This window comes from Aphelocoma coerulescens, chromosome 5, assembly GCF_041296385.1.
Source record: "Aphelocoma coerulescens isolate FSJ_1873_10779 chromosome 5, UR_Acoe_1.0, whole genome shotgun sequence".
In the NCBI taxonomy this organism is placed as follows: domain Eukaryota; kingdom Metazoa; phylum Chordata; class Aves; order Passeriformes; family Corvidae; genus Aphelocoma; species Aphelocoma coerulescens.
This window is the reverse complement of record NC_091019.1, coordinates 13,863,642-13,886,611: the sequence shown is the minus strand read 5'-3', so window position 1 is coordinate 13,886,611 and position 22,970 is coordinate 13,863,642. Positions and strand designations below refer to the sequence as shown.

Here is a 22,970-nt window from a genome sequence, read left to right as displayed (position 1 = left end):
GGAACAAGGAGCTGGAGATCAATACACATCTGGAGCAGAGGTTTCGATTCCACACAGGAAGCCCCATCCCTTGACTTTGACGGAATCCTTTTACCTTGAGGCCTTGCTGGGCACAGACTGGAGCTGCTGATTCTTGGCACATGGAAGTGAAGTTTTCCATGATATTTTAAAGCTGGAGACTGGAATAATTTTCCTACTACAAATGTGTGGCTTCACCTGCTACTTTGATTCAATGGTCAGAGCAATATAATAAACTCTGCCAAAAACTCACTTGAGTCTTTATAGTTATTGATGCTTTAGTGTGTAAATACACTGAAAAAAAACCAGCCCAAAAAGACCAAAAAAAGAGGTGGATAATGCTCCTGGAGAACTGCAGCAGCACTCTCTGCTAGTTACTAATGCATGGAGAATGGGCTGGGGAAATTCAAAATTCCAAGTATAGGACCTAAGCTGAGAATGATTTAGGTGCTATCTTCCAAATTAAAATACAATAAATTCTTGTGAAAAGCCAGGACATAGAAAACTAGCACTAGGAAAGACAAGGGAAAAAAAAAATCATACTGTGAAAAGCCTTCCCAAGTATTTAACATAATTATTCCAATATTTTGAATTGAATTTAGCACTGAATTTTCAATCACCAGTTTAAATAGAGCAACCCAATAATCTCCCTTTGAAGCAGGATAAATCCAATCTTTATTAAACTTCCACTTTTCATACAGAAGCAAACTTCGTAAAAAGACAAAATATATAAACACTAAAATACAGGAAAACATTTTTAAATTCAACATATTTTACAGGGTACCAAGATTTGCAGCTGCAGAACTGAGAGCTGAGCCAGGGTTGGTGCTTTGGCTTGGCAACACAGTCAGGGTGAGATCAGTTCCAACAGCAAGACCCACATAATACACAAAATATACACAAAACCAAGCTAGAGCTCACAGACACTCCCAGGTTTTAGGGGTTCAGTCTCCTTGCTAAAATTCCATGGCATTCCAAACTGGGACAGTGGCCCAGCACCCAGAGATAGTGCTGGACTAAGACAATGAGTGTCAGAACTAACTTCAGCCAGAGAAATCACAGTGACGGCTTTGAGGCTGTTGCATCCCAGAGTCTGTGGGCAAGCACAGGGATTTTTAGCCTTAATTCCAAAAATATTTCTGACTTTGGTGACTGGGTTAATTGCTACAGGTTAACTGGTTAATTAATCAGATGCAGGGATATAGTGTCTGGCCTGGGAGGGGTCCCAGGCAATGGATAAACACCGGACGTGGTGGGATCTGTTAAATTGCACGTGGTAGTGAAATAATGTCAGCAAAAGTAAATTCCAGTTGCAATAATTTAGAGAACACTCATCATTGCTTTGTCCAAGAGCTCTGTAAATCACCCCAGGACAAAATCAATGGGCTATGGCAGAAGAATATCCATGCTAGGAATGACTATCCAATCATGACTATCTGGGCCAGGAATGACCACCAGTGACTGAGAGAACACCTTGAATTTACAAAGGATGTAGGAATTTCCGTTTCCTCCTCTTCAGACACCCCTGCTTTTGTAAAACTTGTGGCCTACACCAAGCATTCTACTTGGTCTAAGCCACAGGGATACTAAATAAGCAGGAATACTAGAGCTGAGTGGGTAACAGCATTCCCATTGCAGGGAGACACAGCTGGAATTCTCATAAGACTAAACTCACACACTACCCATTCTGACTGCTTCAGTCCTGCCTGTGGATCCAGTGGATCATCTGGGATCCTGGAGCAGATTCTGATGGATCGAGAAGACTATTCTCTGCAGATAGTGGTGACCAACTGGAACACTGGAGAGAACAGCAGCAATTTCCTTCTCCCTGAGGAAAATAAAATTATCACATGTGTTGGAGAGGATCCCTAGGGTTCAATCCCCCATCCCTACTTCAGAACAGAGTCACATGCAGCGGTGCTTTGTCAGCTCACCCGATATTCCCAATGTGGGTTTGGACACGGAAGGGAAGTGCAGCAGATGGGTAGTCATGAGAGAGAGCCAGAGACAACTCAAACTTTGCAAAAGCCACGGAAGAGGAGAACACAAGCTTCACCCTGTGGAAATAAACACAAAGATCCATGCAAAACAGTCAAATGAGCTGCTTCCACCTTGGAATTAGTGCCAGGAGCAGAAATACATGATGTCAGTGATGCAACAAGCGCAGTAACTTTTAAAGAGATCCAGCACAGACCCACAGGAACTTCAGGAATAGATATAAAAAAGATCCTTCACACTTTATCAACACTTTGGAAAGCAAATCCCCAACTTCTCCCACAGAAAAAGTTAATGCACACGTAATTCACAGAACCATCCAGAAATTATGGGAGAATAGAGATTAAAAATACGTTTTCTAGTTACCATAAAACATTCCCAGGTAGTTAAGGTTTTCTAATGTTTTAAGTAGGACTGATTTGCCTCCAGTTCCATGGCACTTTTGGCACCCTTGCAAAGGGAACTACAAAATTAGAATAACCTCTGGAACAGCACCAAGGAGGGCAGAGCACATTAATAATTGGGCACTTCTTAATTAAAGATATGCATCAATAATGGAAGGATGAGGTGAAATTGTATTTGTCTTGTACCACTGGGACATGCCAAAAAATTGGGAAGTAGCAATGGAAAACAGAAAGTAAAGAAAGAAAACTTCAGTTTCAGTGCACCCCTCCTTCCATGACTGATTCTGGTTGGCTGAGGTGACACTGAACCGTGCCATAAATCAAATCCCTCCTGATGGGAGAGAATTTCTGAAAGTCCTTGCAAGGAGTTTCAAAGATAAACCGAGACTTTTCCTTGATTTTCAATGCTGCTGGATAGTTGTTTATTAAGTCTTATCAGAGGAACAGAGCCACTAGCGTGACCCAGGTATAGCATAGAGCACAGAAAGCAGGAGAGAAGTCTCTCTATCAAGATTTACACAGCCTTTTAAACATATTTTAACCAATAGTTACTAAAAATGTACATTATTTTCACTTTCCTACCAATTATTCAGTAACACAGGCAGGAACTGCGGAATTCTCTATCCAATCATCCCAAACTACTTTTACTGCAGAACATGGAGTGGTAGGACAAGGAGAAGAAGGTTTAGAGAACAACAACAATCCTCCATTTTGGTATTTTTTACTCTTATCTATTTACTACAAAGAGAAGCCCAAAACCTCTAAGTTTTTCACCCTGTGACAATCTTACATAGTAGTCTATCAGCTAATTCACACCACTGTATTTTCTAGCTCTTGTCTGACTGTTGGTAATTTTTTCCAAGGTTGGAGGTCAAAACAGTGTTGGTCAGGGGAATAAAAACCCTTAAAAACAGGCAGAGAAATATTCTCAGCACTCTGGGTCCCTACACTGAGGCAAACACAAGATTAAAGGAAACAAAGCCCTAAGCTACAGGTAAACTCTTGGCTCAGTTTCCTTTGCATTGCTACAATTTGGCCTAAATATTTAAGAAAGGCAAGTCAAGCAGGAAAACAGCAAGGAAGGAGAAGTTGCCTAATAGTCATAAAATCGAGGAACCCATGAACAGCTTAATTTCCATGTACTGGGACACTACAGTGCAATTGTATGAAAATAAATTAAATTGTTTTTAAAAATAGCTTTTAAGTAAACCAAAGCTTTTAAGAAAATGAAATTGAAACTACTTCAGTGTTTTGCTTCTGATTATCTAGAAACTCCCTCTTAAGGTTACTGTGCACTCCATCTTACAGAATCACAGAACATCCCGAGTCAGAAGGGACCCACAAGGATCATCAAAGTCCAGCTCCTGGCCCTGCACAGGACACCCCAACAATCCCACCACGATTATCTGAATTTACTCACTCAGTGTCTTTGACATCTGTCTCCAGGAGATGGAATTTTGCACCCCACCTCTCCAGAAATTCCAACTCCTCTCCCAAGATCTTGCATCGATTCACCACCAAGGAGATGTCAAAGAGAGCCTGGGGGGGCAATCAGAAAAGCAACATCAGCACTCAAGGGGTGACCACGTGATGCTTGAACACACAGCTCATCCTAGAAAGTACAAAAAAAAAAGAAATGGTTTAACTGCTACCTCAGTTTGGGTGGAAAAATGAAATTGTACAAGTATAACAAGTGTATATTTTTTGCTTTAAATTTGTCCTTTCAGCTTTGCCAACAGGTCCACAGCCACCCAGGAACACAGAAGTTTGGCTTGGCAATTTAAACCTACATTCTTTAGGAGGCAGAATGGCCTTGAGCTCAATTTTTTTTTTTCCCCTGGGAAAAAAAAGGTTTTTTTAATAAACTCCACCTTTTATGACTCCTGTCTTCAGAGACAGGTATTTCCCCTGACACCTCAGAATATTCCTGAAGCAGATTTTGGGTTGCATTCCTGAAGCTTTCATTAAGGTACTTTGGTTCTCAGCTCAGCTCTTATTTTCTCTGTGGCAGAAAATAATAATTGGGTTTGTTTCAGAGTCTTCAAAGTTTCCCTGGAATGTTACCTGGGGCAAGTAGTGCAGTGTGGGACACTTTTCCTGCCAGCTTCCCCGACTTTCAATAAACTGGAAGAGGAGTCTTTGGACTAAACACGAGGAGGGTGGAGCTTGTTCCTCTGCAACACAAAAGAAAACCAGAAATCTTTGAAAAGCCATTCCATAAAGCATTAGAAGATAAAGCACACATTTTGAGTCTTCCCAACAACAGATTAGCAATGCTGCTACTTTCACACTACTCAAAAAATCTCACCATCCAGGAAGGATTCGAAGTCCAGGCTAATGATGCTTCTGGAAGGACGTGCAGCGAAAAACTCACCATCTGAGAAAGAAAGTTTAAAAACCCCAGTTATTTCCATGCTTAGTTCTGGAGTTACAGCTCTTCAGCTTCAGAAACAGCCATGCATTACATACATTTCTGAATTTTCATATGAAAAACATATTCAAAGCTACCTCTCTCAGCTTACACACTGTAGTATTTTTTCTATTTCCCTTCAGCAAATCTTTAAAAATACGGATATTTTAATAGTTTCTATTCTCTAACATTTCAAATTCATAAAACACAAATCTACCCATTTTGTGACTCACCTGCTGGGGGTCCAAACACAACTGTGAGTGTCACAGAATCATAAAGAAAATTAAAGACAGCTTGCTGCTCACTCCATTCCATCAACTCCCACTCAGTGAAGCTGAAACAGGGAAAAAAAAAACCCACCATCACCCCAAGTTTCAACCAACCAACCAATCAACTCAAAACAACTTTGTGAGGGACAAACACGAGAGTATTAAATGCACTTGCAGCTCTTACCACATCATACACCAATGAAATTTTCCAATGCCAAACAGAGGCTTATATTCCAACAGAATATAAGAATCTGTTTGGAATGCAAGCATATTACTATAAATTTTATATAAATGTCAATTTTGGGATTGAAGGAGAGTTGGATGTAGAAACCCTGAACACAGACTACCACTGCAAAGCTGCTAATAGAATAACTGCCTCACACATGGAAGTTCTCCAAGGCTTTATTGCCTACCTTAGGCTGCAAGGAGATGGGCATCCCAAGATTTCCCACATCAAATAACAAGGAAAACCAAACCCAAACCCATTCATGAGGCCCCAGAAATAGCTACTAAAAATTAAAACCTGGAGGTGTTTTCCTTACTCATATTTCTTCAGGATTTCCAGGCAGACCCTTTCAGTTTTCTTGAGCTCCTCCATCTCAGCCAAATCACGCTCTTCCTCAGCGTCCATCTCTGACAGTTCTCTGCAAGGATAAACCAATCCCATGGGATGTGGTACAGTGGTTAAAAACAGACCAACCCTCTAAAAACTGAGAGTGCACCTGATTCTTAAATCCTCTTTGACATCTTACCTCAGAAGTTCCTCTTCTTGGGCTGTGATGCTTTGCAATTCTAAAGCAAAGGGAAAAAAGGAAAGAAAAGGAAAAAAAAATGAGAGAAAAGAGCAGCACAGGAAGCCCTAATTTGCTGCGTGCTCACTGTTGCTATGGAGTTAAAGGTTATAATTATTGGACAATTAAAGTGCTGAATATGACAGCCAGCACACACTCTTCAGGTAGCAAGTTCTAAATTCCCTTTTTCCAGGGAAAAGCCAGTCCTTTTCATTCTTTAACCCCTAGGTAATTAGCTATGTGCAATGCAAGAAAGACAGCAGCAGTGTCTAAATCCCTCAGGGTGGGGGCTGAGTATCACCCTCTCCACATTCTAAAACACCAGACAAAAAGTGCATTCAGCTGGTTCCACTACCTTTCTGTACATTCTGCCCTCCTGCGATTCCAGCACTGCAGATGGCTTCCTCTTCATCCCAAAAAGAATCTGTGGGAAAGAAGTGTCAGGTCTGTGCAGAACTCCCAGATTCAATACTTAGAGTTAATTTTGTTGGTTTGTGGGCTCTAGAAATCTCAACACTTCGAAGTTAACTAAAAAAAATATACAAAAATATGGAAAAGTATCTACCAAAAACCTCAAAAAGTGATATGAACTAGCAAAACTCATTTTATTGCACTGTTTTAGAGCTGCTACTGTGCAATTTGATTTCTGCTTAAGGCATTGGAGAAAAAGAATTGAAACTACAGAGCATCATTACATAGTAATGCCAAGTTCTGACTGCAGCTTGTATCAAACAACCACAAACACAGAATCCTGAACTGACCTTTTAAACAGTAGCTCTGCAGAAAAAAGAGAAAGCAGCATATTGGTCACCTGTTTGGAAACACACACCTGATTCCAGAGCAACCACGGAGCTCTCTGCCTCCTTTGTCTGGTCATCCACCTTTTCTATTCTTGACTGGAGCTTTCTGTATTGTTCCTAAGATGGGAAAATTGTACTTGAGTCAGTGATATTATTTTAAAAGCTGAATTTTCTTCTGGGACCACCACAGGGCTCTTTGCTTGCTAATAAATTAAAGCAGCTAGTGAAATCTGTCATTAGAGGGAAGAGGCAACTGACAAACAGCGGGGCAGTAGCCCATAATAAGAAATTACTAAATGCTCACTGAATCTCCCTAGTGAGGGATAAGGCATGGAAATAAATAAATCCCTAGAGCTTTTATAAACACACATCTTTGATCCCTGTCAATGCATTACTTGTGCACTTCCTTGTCACTTATCAGAGAACCCCTGAATGGTTTGGGTTGAAAAAGACTTCAAAGATCATCCAATTCCAATGCCCTGCCATGGGCAGGGACATCTTCCACTATCCCAGCTTGCTCCAAGCCCCATCCAACCTGGCCTTGGACACTTCAGGGACCCAGGGGCAGCCACAGCTTCTCTGGGCAACCTGTGCCAGGGCCTCAGCACCTCTCAGGGAAGAATTTCTTCCTAAATATTTGCTAATACTACTTACCTACTTACTAACACTGGCATTGCTACAGTATAAAGAGCTAATTTTTGATGGTGTTTCCTTTAATACTCCCATTTTTCACTGTTAATCACCAAAACTCTTAGGCAGAAGGTTCCTACAGTGTGACTGCAAGAAAGTCACTATCAGTCACTGTGCCAGTGTTATATTTGCATACAAATAAAAGGGAAATGTATTTATAAGAAAGCAACTTCCATGAGAGTACACACTTAAAATCATTAAGCTCCTACACATTTAAAGACAAGAAATGTGGTAGAAGTGACTTTTTAAAGGCAAATGCCTGCAGCCCTGTGGCTCCTTACCTCAGCACTCTGCAGCAGTTTCCTGTACAATGTCTCCTTCTCATTATGAGACAAGATTTTAGCCTCCTTGGTGAAACAGGATTTCATCTTGTTCAGTTCTGCTCCAAACTTACTCAGCTGTGATGAATGGGAAATACAGAAGAGAAAGTGAATGGAAATATAATCCTTCCTAACTCTAGCTCACCACCCAACCTCAGTGATATCCTATGCCAAACTAATGATGAATTATGAAAAATACTGTGTCTCCAATCAATTTTGACTCTTTATTTTCAAGGAGTAGATCTTTATTCTTGGCATTCGAAAAGCACAAAACAAAATCTCTTGATCCACCTTCTCAATTCTTGTGGGATGCTTTTATTAATTTTCTAGGTTTTATATGCAGTAACTGTGGGTCATTTCTTTCACCTTTAATATATTTCAAAAGACACATTTCCTTGCATTCTCCTGACCTGCTGGAAGTTCTCAGCAGTTTACCACTGAGAAAATATTTTGCCTTGTTTCACCTGCTGTTATTTTGTGACTATTCTGGTTCTTATTTAATGTGAATTACATATATTATCTCCATACAGCATTACCTCTTCATCAGTGCAGGTTCTCATTACTTCCCACAAACTCCTGATCACGTTCACCAGGGGCTGATCAAGGACACTCATATGTGGTTTTAACCTGAAATATGGAGAAAAAAAAAAGTTGAAAGTCTTGTTCCAATTGCATTGACCACATAAAGCAGCACATTGATATTTGTACAATTCATTTCTAAATCTGTAATAAACTACTAACTATATTTTTACTTTTTCTATATGTAATGTATTAACTTTCTTCAGGCCATTTCCATGCACCCAGAGCTGAAAAAGTGGAATTACTGATAAACTGTGTGACTGGAAAACCACTCACTCCACTGTTTTCCGAGACAGGTCCTGGCAATCCTCCTCATAAATCCGCAGCTTGGGCCGGTGAATGTACTGGCTGTAGATGAGATCTTCTGCAGTAGGAGGTGCACTGACTGCACACTGGGAAAAAAACACAGGGAAAAGTAGGAAGAAAAAGGAAAAAAAAATTCATATTTTTCAGAAATAGTAACTTCCAATCAATTCAATTCCGCTTTCACGCCTTGTGTTTCCTCATGCTGGAGCACAGGCTTCCTTTTGGGATATGTGCCTCATCATTAGGGCTCCAAAAAATGACATTAAGTATTACTGAAAGAGGTTCACTCCCTTTTAGATGAAGACTTGAAAACATGTATGTGTTATGCATGTAACAAGAGTGCTCCCCAATAAAACAATGCTTAATTCAAAGTTATCCTTAATTCAGAATCAAAGCTCCCAAGTCTTAGGGAAGCCTTATGGAGCTTTATTCCTCAAATAAATATGAGGGGAGGTATTTCAGAAAGCTTCCTGTATAGTAAAGCTCGTAAATAACTGACATCAATTACTTCCACTCCTTCAGAGAGAGTTTTCAGGGGTTTTTGTGGGGTGGTGGCTGTTTTTTACCAGTCACTAGTGCACAGTAGCAGCATTACTAAGCCTGATGACTATTTAGAGACAACTCAGTATGAATAAATTTGTAAAATAAACTGCAGCTAAGCTGGGAGAGCATTTCAAATAAAAATGGAAGGGATTTAGAAGTCAGACTTCCGTTCTTTAATTCTTCCCCTTCCTTCAGGTGAGGAAATAAAAAGCAGCAATGTCACAGTGAAGCATTTCCAAAGGAGAGACTAGAACAGGCAGGAGGAGTGCAGAGTAGCTGCAGGCAGTAGTGGCTGATGGACACAGTGAGAAGATAAAGTGGAAAGATCAGACTGAGCGTCTAATTCTTACTTCCAAATTTATTGTCCTTAAAACAAGTTTAAAAAGCAAGAATTAGCATATTTATCCAAGAACAATAATCCTGAAATCCTAAATATATGGTATTTGGTGAGGAGATGGAAATCTGTTCCGGTTTTCATTTAAAGATGTTTGAGTTGCTAAAAATTAAAACCCAAAACAACAAAGGAGTATTATCTGAGGTCAGTTATATTGTTCCACTCACACTGGCTGGAAGCTGGCTGTGCCGGGGCTTCTGAATCACAACATGGACTTGAAGAAGGGTAAAGAACTCCCCAACCGTGATAGCACCACTCTGAAATTTCTGTACATTTGAGGAAAAACATACAGGTAAGTCCATTTTTCAAGACAGAATGCTCACTGGTGTATGCACACAGGATTTTTTTCCTGTTAGGACAAGAAGTTGCTGTCATCCAGCTGTGTCCATACCTCCCATAAATTTTCTTCACAAATGCTGTCTGTGAGAAGCTGGGACTCCACCTGACTGCTGCGCTGGACTGGGAAAACAAAATAGAAAGTGTGTGTGTGGGGGGGGTGTTGGTGGAGTTAATAACAGTCTTACAGGGCAAAGAACACAAGGTTTGGGACTCTTATCACAAATGGTCTCTTACGTGTTAACTCCGTGTCAGCCTTCACAGAATCCAGGGAGCTGCTGGTGCTGGCATGAGGACACTTGGGGCTTTTAGCTGAGAGATCTGCAGGTTCTCCACCTTCCTCGACTTCAGCTTGGTCCTGAGGCACAACATCAAAAGTCACCTAATATGAACAAAATTTAAAAAAATAAATTAATATAGTTATATGAAACAACCTAACTGGATCAGTGGTTTATTGTAGCTGTTCCTTGAAAGGATTAAAGGGATACTATGCAGAGAAGTTTGAAATTGGCAAATCCCTCCTTTTGCCTGGTACAGGAATGTTGCACACATCAACCTGATTCTTGTAACTTGGCAAAACAATGAAAATCACAGGGAATGATACAGGAGAGTGACAGCAAACTGGTGCTTATGAAAAACAAGAAAACCTACTAACAGATCCACTTACACCCCCTAAATTTAAGCCCTGGTAGTGCTCCCTGTATCCTTACAGTGAGGGACCAGGCTCACCTCCAAGTCTTGAGAGGCCCCAGCATCCACATGTTCATCCTTCTTGGCCTTCTTGGGGCTTTGAAGATCCTCTTCAGTTGGTCCCAAAGCTCTTTTTGTGTTGCAAGTTTTTGTCTCTTCAAATGGACCCTTTTCAGAGTGGGGGATTTGTTTTTTATTTTTATCATCCCAAGCATTTTCCATGAGTTCAGAGCTGACAGATTCATTGGAATCCATTTCCTCCAGGCACACAGGGAGAAATTCTTCTGCTATGAACTGAAAAGGGCTGAAGTTCTGCCTGCTGGACTTGTTACCTGGGGTTTCACTGGTGTTTGCTGGAACTGGGGCTTCTGCTCTGTCTGATTTTGTATTCATGTCTTCTGCACTGGAAACACGATTTCTCTTGTTTGGTAATTTAGGCTGGAATATACCCAGAGGGATATTTATTCCTGGATATTCATCCTTAGGCACCATTCCTATGGGATCAGCTCCAGATTCCAGACCTGTGTTCTCCTGCTTTTTGGTATCAAAGAAGTTATCTGCTTCACTGACAGTGTTTTTTGCCAACTTCAGAGTATCCTCTGGCTGAGCTGAGGAACTGGGCAACTGGTCAGAAGAAACAGTTTTGGAAACAGAAAGAGATTTCCTTCTCAGATGTTTCAGTTTTGAACAAATATCTAAAATACCTGAAACTGCTGGTGGAAGAGTGGAATGAGTCTGATCCCTTGGACTGTCACTGACCAAAGGTTGCCTAGTTTGTTCAGAGGTTATTTGAAAGTCTTTTGGAGGTACTTCCTCTTCAGCTGACAGCTCCTCATTTTTCTTGGATTCCTTGTTAGCAGCTGGAACAAGGTTTGCTCCAGCCAAGCCCAAATCTGAATCTCCACACTGACATGAATCCTCTTCCACTAGCTGGTTTCTCTGAGTACTAGGGGTATATGGATGACCCTTCCAAGGATCTGATCCCTGCATGGGAAAGGCAACACAGGATCCCAAACTGCCACTTTCTTCCCTGTGATCCACAGGGCCCTTCCTTGGGAACTTGAAAGATATTCTCTTTGATTGCAGTTTTTCTGGTGATGTGAGATCCTGCTCCCTGCTTACAGAGACAGAATTATCCGTGGGAAGGCCATGATCCCGGGGTGCTCCCACATCCACAGTACTTTCTTGAAGGGAGACAGAATAAACTGAACGTGGTGTTGTGCCACTGGGGACCTGGGTAGCTCCTTTCTCACTAGGAAATGCTGAGGCTGGTAAAGCAGAAGAGGGAATGCTGGGCTTATCCTTAGGTTTTGTGGCATATTGTGAGGAGTCCATGTCACCTCTGCAGGGCACCAACCCACTGTGCATGTGCTGTGGTGGCTGCTGGATGTTTGTGTGGGGCACCTGCTGGGCCTCAAATCCACAGACGTTCTTACTGACAGCGACAGTGTGGGATGCAGTGATGTCCATGTCCTCCTGGTCGTGGGCAAACACAATGGTTTTGTCAGCAGGAATGGCTGGGATGGGCTGTCTGTGCTGTGCCATGTGAATTGTGGTGATCTCCACATCCTGAGCCGGAGCAAAACTGATGGTGCTGCCACCTGCAGCAGCCTCCTGCCCACCCCGCTCCGCCAGCGTTGTCGTTGTGGCCCCTTTTTCTAAGAACATTGTTTCATTTCCACCTTGACCAAAGCATCCAGGTGCTGCTTTGTTTTGTGACAAAATAATGTTGACGCTGTAATCTGGAACCATCACCACACACCTGCCAGTCATGTCCATGTTTTCACCGTGGGGAAACACAACAGACTTTTCTCCTAACAAAGACAACTGGGAACTTCCCTTGGGTGCCTCAGATGTCCTGGCCCACACTGGCTCTTCTGCAGACCTCTGGAGCAGCACATGAGCTGAGGGAGGAGTTTTTAAATCCTCTCTTGAAGAACCTGTTTTACCCATGGAAAAATGTCTGTCAGAATCTCCTCGGGTTGGCACTACTTTGCTTACTGCCCTCACAGGCTGGGGTTTCTCTTGCCTCTCTGAGTTTTGGCTGTCTGCATTTATTCCTATTACTGTCCCAAATTGTTCATTTCCTCTCATTCCAGAGGGAGCAGGATTGTTACTGAAAGTAAATGAACCACTTGGAGCCAGAGCAGTAACAATTTGCTTACTGGTGTTCATTTTCAAGTCCCCACATTCCATTGCTGCAGTTTGACTCACGATATCCACACCATGGCGACTGGAAAATGGGAAGTGCTGGTTTTGCAGATGCTTGGATAGTGCATTGTTCTGATTATAATCCATGAATTCTTGTTCACTGTTCCTAGGAGCAATCTCAAAGGCAGCAGGATGAGCTTTGGTTATGTCCATGCTTTGATCACCCAAAAACACGCCTGTTGTATCATTTGTGCAGAAATCTGAGAAGCTTGGAAGGTCTTCTTCCAGAGGCTGTGATACCATAACTTCCTGGCTTTGCAAAGACAGGGATGCACCGGTGCTAGTGACAACATTCTCATGTTGTCTCTCTCTGTTTTGCTCCTGTAACAAACACATGCTCTTGGCACAGGAACTCAGACCACTTGCCTGGAAGTTGGTTTTTCCAAGTTTCTTATCAACCACTATCATCCGAAGATCTTGAGCATTCCTTTCCATAGCCTGGCTCCATTTATTATTCCCATCAATACTCCTCACTTCAACATTTTCCTTGTCCATATCTACAGAATACACAAATATGTCACTCTCAGTGACATTTTTGTTCTGGTTCTTTCTTGGAATGATTTTACAGGGCATTTGTTTTGGTTCTGCTGTTATCCCACTGCTTTGACCATCAAAGACAACAGTGTGGCATCTTGTTATTTCCATTTCTTCCATCTCAGTTACATTGGAAGGTGTGGATCTGTTACCCAGGAAATGAGGTTTGCAGGTAACAGAGGTGAACACTGCAGTGGGATGTTCATTATCAACATTCTTTCCACCACCCTTAACACAAGTTTTAACCAAGTCCATGTCTTCTCCTGCCATTATTACTGTCTTCTCACCTGAAAAAACACGCTGGGGGTTTGCAGAGGGATCAAATCCGCTCTTCAGAACACCGCAAGCCCCCAAATGTGTATATGGGCCAAACCCAGTGCTAGCTGCAGCAGGACCACGAGCTTGGGACACATTTTCCATGTGTCCACCTGAGGCTGAAGGCAGTTCAAGTGCACTGGTTTTATAGGGCCCAGCAGCAGGATTATCTCTAGGTGCCAGACCCCTTGGGATGTCCCCACGCGCCGGTGATCTGCTCCCTGTGAGCGGAGGGTTGGTACTCCCTGGCTTTTCACAGATTTTATGGCATGAACTGTCCTTTTCTGTGGTGCTGGCCTTACAGATGATGTCTCTGTAATTCCCAGTCATTCCCATGTCATCACACTTGGAAAACACAACAGTTTTGTGCCCTCGGAAGTCGGTCTCAGACGAAACAGGTCCCTGGATGGTAGACACTGCCCTGGCCTCCTGTTTCCCAGCTCGCAGCACTGGGGCGTCTCCTCTGTCTTCAGCATTTGCTGTTTTTCTGTCTGCACAAAACCCCTGCTGAACATTGAAGTCCTGATTAGATGCTCTCCTTAACACAGAATTATCCAACTCTGTGGGTGGGAAATCCTTTTGGAAGTCGAGACTTTGGTTCCCGACAGTGGAGAGGGCAAAGGACACTTTTGCAGTGTGACTGGTTGTCACATCCATGCCCTTGTCTGCAAACACCTCGGTGACATCCGCACACTCCCACTGCTCTGGTGGAGCCTCACCAATGCCAGGGAATGGAATTCTAACATCAGCTGCCTCACATTTTGTCATCTCCATCCCACCTTCTCGGCCTCGAAACACTTTTGTCACATTGCAGGTGTCCAGCGGCTCATGGGAATAGTCAAACTCCCCGGACAGTCGTGCCATGTTTCCTGAGCCTTGGGAAGGGACACAGCAAGCATTCTCCTTGTCAGGTGCCTCAGCAGGATTGTTTGACTTCAGTCTCAGCAGAAATTCATTGAAATCTATTTTTTTCACAGTAGTGGCCTCTTCCTTCTGTTCCAAAGATGGGCCCAGATGGTTTGTGGGGTCAGAGAGCAAACTCAATTCCTTGCTGCTTTCTGCCTTCCCCTGGCTGGAGTTTAACTTGGCCAGGAAGGAGGTGAGGTCTATTTTCTCGGTTCTGTCAGGCTGGTGGGCTCTGAGGTTCCGTGAGATCATGGCTGTGTGACTGGCTGTCATCTCCATCTCGTTGTCCTCTGAGAAGGGGAGGGTGGTGTCCTGCCTGTCTGTCCTTGGAGCAGTGTTGTCCACGTCATGCCACTGAAAAGCAACAAAAAAGGAGAATTCAGCGACTGACACTTAAAACAAATGACCAGTGCTTTGTTCTATTTGAAACAGAAGTCAACTAATGTTGACTAATGTAAAGTCCTAAGGTTTTAGCTCTATAAATTTTTTTTTAAAAAACCCAACCTGTTGATTTCAGGCCTCCCAGTTAAGCAGTAACATATTTAAGGGCAGGACAATGACTGAATTATTCAAATGTATCATATTTAAATGGCTTTTAATGAAACAATGTGTCTCATCTTACACTCCCATCTAGCCACATCTTAGCAAGCACAGACCAATTATTGAGGCTTATGGATCAGTATTTTCTATTTCTCTACAACATGATTTCCACCTTCTGTTTCGACCACAAATTGGGGGTGATCCCCTCACACGTGGAAAACTTATAAAATTTTGTCATCAGTGATGGCCACTTTACACGCTGGAAGATCAAGAGAAGTGGCCACAGGATGGATACAGTATATCCATCATATTACACTATAATATCATATTGCAGTTAATGTTGTTTTGCAGAAGGGAAAGTAAGTGGGATGAAGCTCCTTATACACTTGAAAAGGAAAAGAAAGGCAAAGGGCTGAAACAGGTGTTGTTTTGTGTGCAGCATAGGACAGAGGGGCTTAAAGTGCAGGTGAGAAGAAGAGGAGGATGATTTAGAGCTGATGGTTGCTCTGTGGCAAAGAATAAGGGGGGGGTGAATGATGAATCCCTGGGGAATAGGGATAGACACATAAGGAAGTCTTAGGAAAGTGAACTGCAACAGAAAGAACATTTTAGGGGATTGGAGGATTTTGGTCTGATTGCAGGCTGCACTAAAAGGCAGCAAGGAGATGTTGGGGGAGATGCCAGGGAAGTTCTGATGGCTCCCCTCCAGCAGGTGGTTGGGAATAATGGTCCAGTAACCCTGTTCTTAATAGTGGATTTGATGTCATGGAGAAAGGTGGCAGGAGTTTATAAGGAAGACCCAGACAGACTTGCTAAAGTATTTGAAACCATAATTAGGACTCAGGACCCCCCTCACTCAGAAACAACTGGTTCATTATTGCAATAATCAGTGACTAAAGAAGTACTTTAGTAATTTGCATTAATTAGTGGCTGAAGTATATCTGGCCAATTGTACTGTGATATTTAGTGGCTGAAATGGATTTAGCAGTTTGTGCTGTGATAGTTGGTAGCTGAAGTGTATTTGGCAATTTGTAAAGGAAGGGGACATTGGAAATGGGAGTGTCCCCAGGTCAGGGGAAATCAAACAAAGAACCTAAACCAGGCTCTTCAAGCCATCAGGCTCAAGACCTCAAATGAAAATGAAAACCCCCCCTGAAGGAACCAGGGGTATCATCCTCACTTGAGCCCTGGTTACATTATTGATGGGAATGAAAAGGTAAATTTTTTAATTGATACAGGAACAACTTATTCAGCACAGAACACATGAAGAGGAAAACTTAGCTCAGAACCTGTAAGCATTGTGGGTGCAACAGGGAGGAATGAGAACAGGCCCTTTTTTACAACTATTACTATTAAAATTAATAAACCAGTGGGGAAAACACCAATTTGTATATATGCCTGAATGCCCAATCCCTGTGTTGGGGAGAGGTTTATTGGGAAAATTGGATGTTCAAATAACTTTACAGGATGGGGAAATACAAATTCAAACACCAGAATCAAAAGCCATCAAAGCAAATATTTTGATGCTACAGGAATCAGAATAGTTGGAAGAAATCTTAGAGGAGGTGGAGAATGCTGTAACCCTGTAACCCTCAGGGCAACTGAGACATCTGGATGATCAGAGATCACCAAACCGGTGAGGATTACTCTCAAAGCTGAAACCAGACTGGTAAAGCAAACCCGATATCCTATGAAGCATTAAAATTAACTCTTGTAAGTTTTAAAAGGTACATTGTTACCAACAAATCAGTGGGACTAGACTCGGCTGTACATCCTTTCCAACCAAGAAATACGGTGTGCATCAGAACCTGAGTTTTGGACCAATCCAGGAGAAGTGGAAGGGACCATATCAAGTCTCCCTGGTGACCTATACTGCACTCAAAGTGGAAGGACTTGAACCCTGAGTTCATCACATGTGGGTAAAACCAGCAACCACACGTGAAACACAGCACAGACAAGACTCTGACCCACACCTTGGAGTTTTTATGTATATATGCAAATCCTATTGCTTTAGGATAGGATAGGATATGATCTTCTAGGGAAATATCATTTATTAGATCTAGATGAAAATTATAAATAATTACATGTTCATAACAATAATAGAAACTATATTAATTTCTGGGAAGGAAAATGTAGTCTTAAAGTTAGTGCAAGATTTTGACAAATTACAGAATGTAACTTCCATAACATGTGGGACCTTACAAAACAGATTAGCTTTAGACCTATTACATAAACATGGTTTATATGGTTATTTGAATTTAAACAATACTAGCTGTGTGCACATTCCAAACATGACTGCTAAATTAGATTATCAGATGAGATAAGAATTGGTTGCTGCATCTAGCATAGAATTAAGGGAAGAATTAGGAAGTAACTAGTTCAATGAAATATTTAAAGAATTTGGATTCTCTCTGACTGGTTAGCTGGCCTCACATTTGCAAAGTATAACTGTGATCATATTAATAATTGTGATTATTATACTTGCCTTAAAAACTTATATGATATTAGTAAGGAAAGTAAGTGAGGCTCATGAAGGCTTGCAAAGAAGAGAAGAATGGAGGAACTAGTTCATTACTGAGAAGTTACAGAGGAATTTCAGAAGCAAGAGTTATTTATGTTGCAGTCTAATGCCTATCAGATTAGGAAACACTTCGAAACAGATACTCACTTTCAGAAGAATTTTATGTGAATACAAAGGCTTATTTTTTAGGCACTTAACATTTTTAATCTTTACTACACAAATTCTTGTGATCTATTTTGGACACTGGTATTTTTAGCACCAAAAAAATAAAGCCTTCACATACCTCAGTCTGCTGCCCCAAGGCCTGGATGGGGGCGTGAAGCAAAGTGTTCATCCCTGTGGAAAGAAAGGGAACACTCCAGTTTTTGTGCTATTTGCTTATTTTTTTGTCCACAGAGATGAAGATCAATGCACTGAATAAATAAATACAATTAAATCCAAATATATTCTGAAAAATATTTTCATTACTCCCTTCAGCACCTCGAAGAGCCACCCAGACTTCCATAACAGGATCCTTGTAAACAACTTCATGGGACAAAACCCATCCAGAGAGAGCTCTCCCAAGGCAGGAAGATTGCTCCAGGCATGTTAAAATTACTCAAACACAATCAGCAGCTTTAAATAAACAGAGTAGTTTTGTTATTAAATCTGTTTCCAGACTCACCAGTGATCTCACATGGAACCACCCCAGGGTCTTCATTCCTACAAAAGGTGGGTTTGAGAAACAGTTTGTTGAAGGGTTTCAAAGAGAAGCCTTGATCAATAAACTGAAGAGGCAGATAATTTTGTTGTGCAGAATTCTGTGGCAGAACTCATGTGGGTCTGGGCAGCAGACACAAGAGGCTGCTTATTTGTCTTCAATATATTCTAACTTGAGTCGCAATCTTATTTTTCCCATGAAATTAACTGTTCTGCCACAAACCACCGTTCAACATACAGGGGCATTATAATTCTTCAAAGACAAGAAAAGATTAATTCTTTATTTTTCATATGGTTCTATGAAATTCCCTTCTCACATATAAAGTCTGTTATTTCACCACCAAGTCATTTTAATTTTACAGATCCCATCATTGTGTTTTATCTACAAGAACTTTGAGGCCAGACGAATGCTTTATCTTTTTCTGAGAAAAAAGGTTGGTAATAAACATTGAATAATAACAAATATCTATCAGACATGATACTTACTGATTAGTCAAGGTATCATCCTTCTCATCTGCTGAACACCCTAAAAATAAGAAAATGACAAAACTACAGTGTGAGAAGCATAATCACGTTTGTACTTGATTATCTTAAAGGTTTTGCCCAACCCACACGATTCTGATTCAATAAAACATTGAGACAAGTGTGAACTGCCCAGAAAAGAATGTTCTGAAGTTCTCACTCATGATGTGTCTTCTCATGGCAAAAACTCTGTGGCTAAGGGGTTTTCAGCCAGCCCAGGATAAAGAGCTGACCATGTTGTTCCTTCCCCAAACAGAAGAGTTCTGATTTCTTAAATTCAAGCTAAAGTCTTGTTGCTAATAGTCTGGGGAATCTGGGAACCCTGTCAGGAAAAGAAAAAGGAGTTCTACCTGTATTTTCTGTCTCTGACATGCTGTTCTTAAGATCTCGCTGGAAGACTCTGCAGCTAAGAACAAAAACACCAGTTTTTGAAAACACAAAACCATCTCTAAAAGCAAATTAAAAAAAAAAAATCAGCACTAATTTCAATCTTTTCTACATGTCCTGAAATGAGATATCAAAAGCCAGAAGTGTTCTGGACCCAACTGTATTTTTCAGAGAGAAGATGCCATTACGACACTTAAGATGTATGAATGGAAATTGAATGGAAAACAAAAATTCCCAACTGTATTAATTTCACTGAACTGTGCTTTTCATCAGCTGGGAAGAGAAAATGAACAATGGCTCTCAGGGTTCAACCCAACTCGATATAACAATCTTGCTGCTGCTTGCAGTCATTTGTGATTACCCAGTGAGGACACTTTTAGGGGGAGGGATTATTCCCTGCATTTTATGGCTAAGGAAGGGACGTAGGTGTGCACCCTTCAGCTCCCTCACTTGATGGTGTTGGCGAAGCTGACCCTGCGCGAGCTCCTCCTGCGTCTCTCTACGTGGATGTCCTGCCAATAAAGAACACAACAGGTTGCTACCCACGACAGGCACAGGTCTCCAAGAAACACTAAACCAAACAAAAGTGCTGTATCAATATTATTATCAAAAATGCTGCACTAAAACCACCTGCCTTATTCCAGTGACACAGTTTAATCAGCAAAGCACTGGGGAGCATTGGTAGAAAAGGGCTTGGTAGACCTACCTGGGTCATTTCATTCCCATTTCCCAGATCATCCAGAGGATTTCGTGGAGCCTTTAAAATCTGAAAGAAAATACAACAGCTGAGATATCAGCTGCAGCTCCAAGAGCTGGTTTCTTGGCTGGAGAGAGTTTCTAAGAGCCAGCAGTGCCCTAGTCAATCCTCTCAGTCTAACAGGCTCTTTTAGAATGCTTTTCTTCAATTCCCAAGAGAAAGCAAGTTCCTCTTTGAGCTTCCCATGGCTTCTTTTGCCCCTCACACAGTTTTATTTCGAGGAATGCTGTAAGTTACTCACGGAGGACAGTCGCTTCCCTCTGATGTGCTCTGTGTTATCACTGCAGGGGAAAAGGAGAAACAGGTATTGATGCCTGAAGTTTTTAGCTTTTATGTAATCTTCATGTATTTGCAGCTTTGTAGACTGTTAAGTGCCTCAGTGTAACTTCTAGTACTTTGCCACTTTTCTTCCCACAGTGAACAGGTGCTTATTGACACATTCCTAAAATTCTGTTATGTCTTGCCTGTTACTTCTCCAAGGACATTTTATTTTGCACCACGTAATCACAGGCATAAAAAAGGTAGGGTAGGAGGGCAGAACCAGGGTGGGATATTACCTAACCAAGTGCTCCTCTAGTTGGACAATATTGGCCAGATATTCTAATTGCCCGATCTTATCAATTGTAAGGATCTAATTTGGGGCACTATTTTTCACCGTATTGGGTACCTGAAGGCTTTCAAGTGAAGGTTTGCTTTTATATTATCATTATATTGTCTGTAAAAATTTGTGTTCTATTTCCAGGCGTCAGTATGAGAGCACAAAATTGCACCAAGGTGCGTTTCCTGAACGGTTCTGCCATGGTTTTGAGGTTAATAAATTGATTTCTCTGTTATTTTTACAAGTGTGGAATTAAATAAACAACATACTTGGAACAGATTGATCATTTCAGCACTGGTTCCCAGAATAAGCTTTGGAAAACTCAGCAGATTGTCCCCCCAGTCCATGGTCAGTTCATCTCCTGACACTCCATCACTACGAAATCCCCTCACCAAACACCAAAGAAACTCCCATGTCTTCTTCACAATGGAAAACACACTTAATTCAAGGGATGTTGAAGTGCACTAAGAAAAGTTTTGCCTCTAAAGGGCAATATTTATACCACAGTAAAATTTTCAGAGGGTTCCAACTCACCTTTCCATGTTAGAGTCTGTGTAAATCTTGTCCATTGCTGAAGGATGCGCTTTTCCTATAGAATACAGCACCAAAATTCAAAACCATTAATGAACCTCAGTAGGAAAACTGCATAAACCCACACCTGGCTATTAGCTTTTGATGCTGTGTTTTTGGCTCTCCATCCTTCTCTAGTCACAGAAATGCTCTGAAGTACACAGGCCTCTCAAGTCCATGTTCTCCTGTTATATTCACATTAGACATGTATTTCCTATTGTATATTGGAAAACAGCTGTGCTAACAGTTTAAGTATTACTGGTTAATTGACCTTTTATTTAAAGTTAAGATGCTGGTAAATGCTGGGAGATAAATGAGATCAAACCTAATCCAAGACAATGTTAGCTCTGACACATACAAGACATTTTCCCTTTCAACTGAACTTCAGCTTGTGCCTGCTGTTTCTTGTCCCTTCTCTAGATACAGCCAGAAGAGCCTGGCTCAATTTTCTTAAAACCCTCCTGAAAGGAATAAGAGGAATGTGTTTTTACAAACTGTGAGTCTGCCTAAGCCAGGGACTGACAGGTGAGTTAAGCAACAGGAGAATGTTACTCACTGACACAAACTGTTGCTTATCCAAGGCCCTGCTAAATTCCTGGACTTAGAGAAAGAGAACTAAGATACAAAGAAAAGGGGGGACAGGGCCGTGCACATTAGAAGAGGGTCTCTATTAGGAGATTCGAGAAGTCTGTACCTCTCAAGTACCTCAGCCAATGGGGAGAGGGAAATTAGGATAAAAAGGAGGCTGGGTTCTCCAGCAACTTGAGAGACCCCATGGCCTCTCCCTTAATTCATGACTAAAGCTGCAGGACCCCTCTGTCTCCTTTTTGGACACAAACCTCTGGCGTCGTGAATTAATTTTCCTAACAGAGGGAACCATTTCTTCCCAATACCCCATCTAAACCCACTCTCAGTCAGACTGAACACACAAAGAAGGGAGAGACAGGGAAGATCGCTGGGGGAGATAAGCCTGGAGCTATAAAAGCCTTAATCACTCTGCTATTGGGGATATTAAATTGGGAAATTCACTTCCCAACCACCTTCCTCAACTGTTCTTTAATCCTGCTTGAAATTCCTCTACAATCCTTGAGGGACGAGCGGCGAGCTGAGTCGCTGTGCTGATGAAGACCCCCGCCTTTTTACACGAGAATCATTCCATAACCCTTCAAACCATTCCTGCCGCCCATCCCGCCCCTCCTCGACATTTTCCCCATTAGGATAAGCCGATAGAGTCTCTTTTTCCTTCTCTTTTTGTCCCCGCGCCCTCGCTTTGCCGCCCACACAGCCCAGGCGCCAATCACTTATCGATCACCAACCCCGCATTAATCACCTCTATTATTAATTACACCACATTAACACGTTCCCCAGACGTTAATTACCTCGGATCGATCCGCGCCGCCCTTATCGGGGGGTTCCCCACACGCCCCGCGCCCACCGCAGGTGACACCGCCTCAGCCCTCCTTCCATCCAGCCGATCCCGAGGCCGCTCCCGGGGCAGCGCCGACCTTCTCCCCCCGCCTTCTCCCGCGCTCCTTCCCCGCAGCACCCGCCCCGGCCCCTGGCAACGGCCGCCGCCGCTCCCGCGCCGCTTCCTGCGCTCGCCGGGCCCCTCGGCCGCTCTTACCTCCCGCTTGGGGACCCCCGCTCCCGAATCCCGGTTTCCGGGTCCCCGGTCCCGGTTCCCGCTCCCCGGTCGCCGCCGCCCCGTTCAAATCCAACCGCCCGCCCCGCGCCCGTGACGACACATTGGCGTCGTGCGGGACGGCTGCCCCCAGCTCCGTACAACATGGCGCCCTCTTGTGCCGTACAACATGGCGGCCTCCACGGATCGCTGTGCTGCTGCCATTTCGGTGCCTCCCGCGGCG

At 42.5% G+C, this 22,970-nt stretch overlaps 1 protein-coding gene across 1 annotated transcript; it reads right to left on the bottom strand.

Annotated features, from left to right (window-relative positions):
* Positions 1 to 675: 675 nt before the first annotated feature.
* Positions 676 to 22,966, bottom strand: KNL1 (kinetochore scaffold 1). Its single transcript, XM_069016660.1, is given in 27 exon segments — positions 676 to 1,846; positions 1,953 to 2,075; positions 3,838 to 3,956; positions 4,482 to 4,591; positions 4,726 to 4,794; positions 5,061 to 5,161; positions 5,639 to 5,740; positions 5,849 to 5,888; positions 6,243 to 6,311; positions 6,717 to 6,804; positions 7,659 to 7,775; positions 8,234 to 8,324; positions 8,553 to 8,668; positions 9,687 to 9,785; positions 9,911 to 9,978; positions 10,093 to 10,237; positions 10,585 to 14,865; positions 17,856 to 17,908; positions 18,237 to 18,274; positions 18,758 to 18,797; positions 19,144 to 19,199; positions 19,631 to 19,692; positions 19,887 to 19,946; positions 20,179 to 20,218; positions 21,070 to 21,124; positions 22,730 to 22,867; positions 22,870 to 22,966. Coding segments are annotated over 27 exon segments (6,468 nt in total). The 5' UTR covers positions 22,952 to 22,966; the 3' UTR covers positions 676 to 1,740.
* Positions 22,967 to 22,970: the final 4 nt, after the last annotated feature.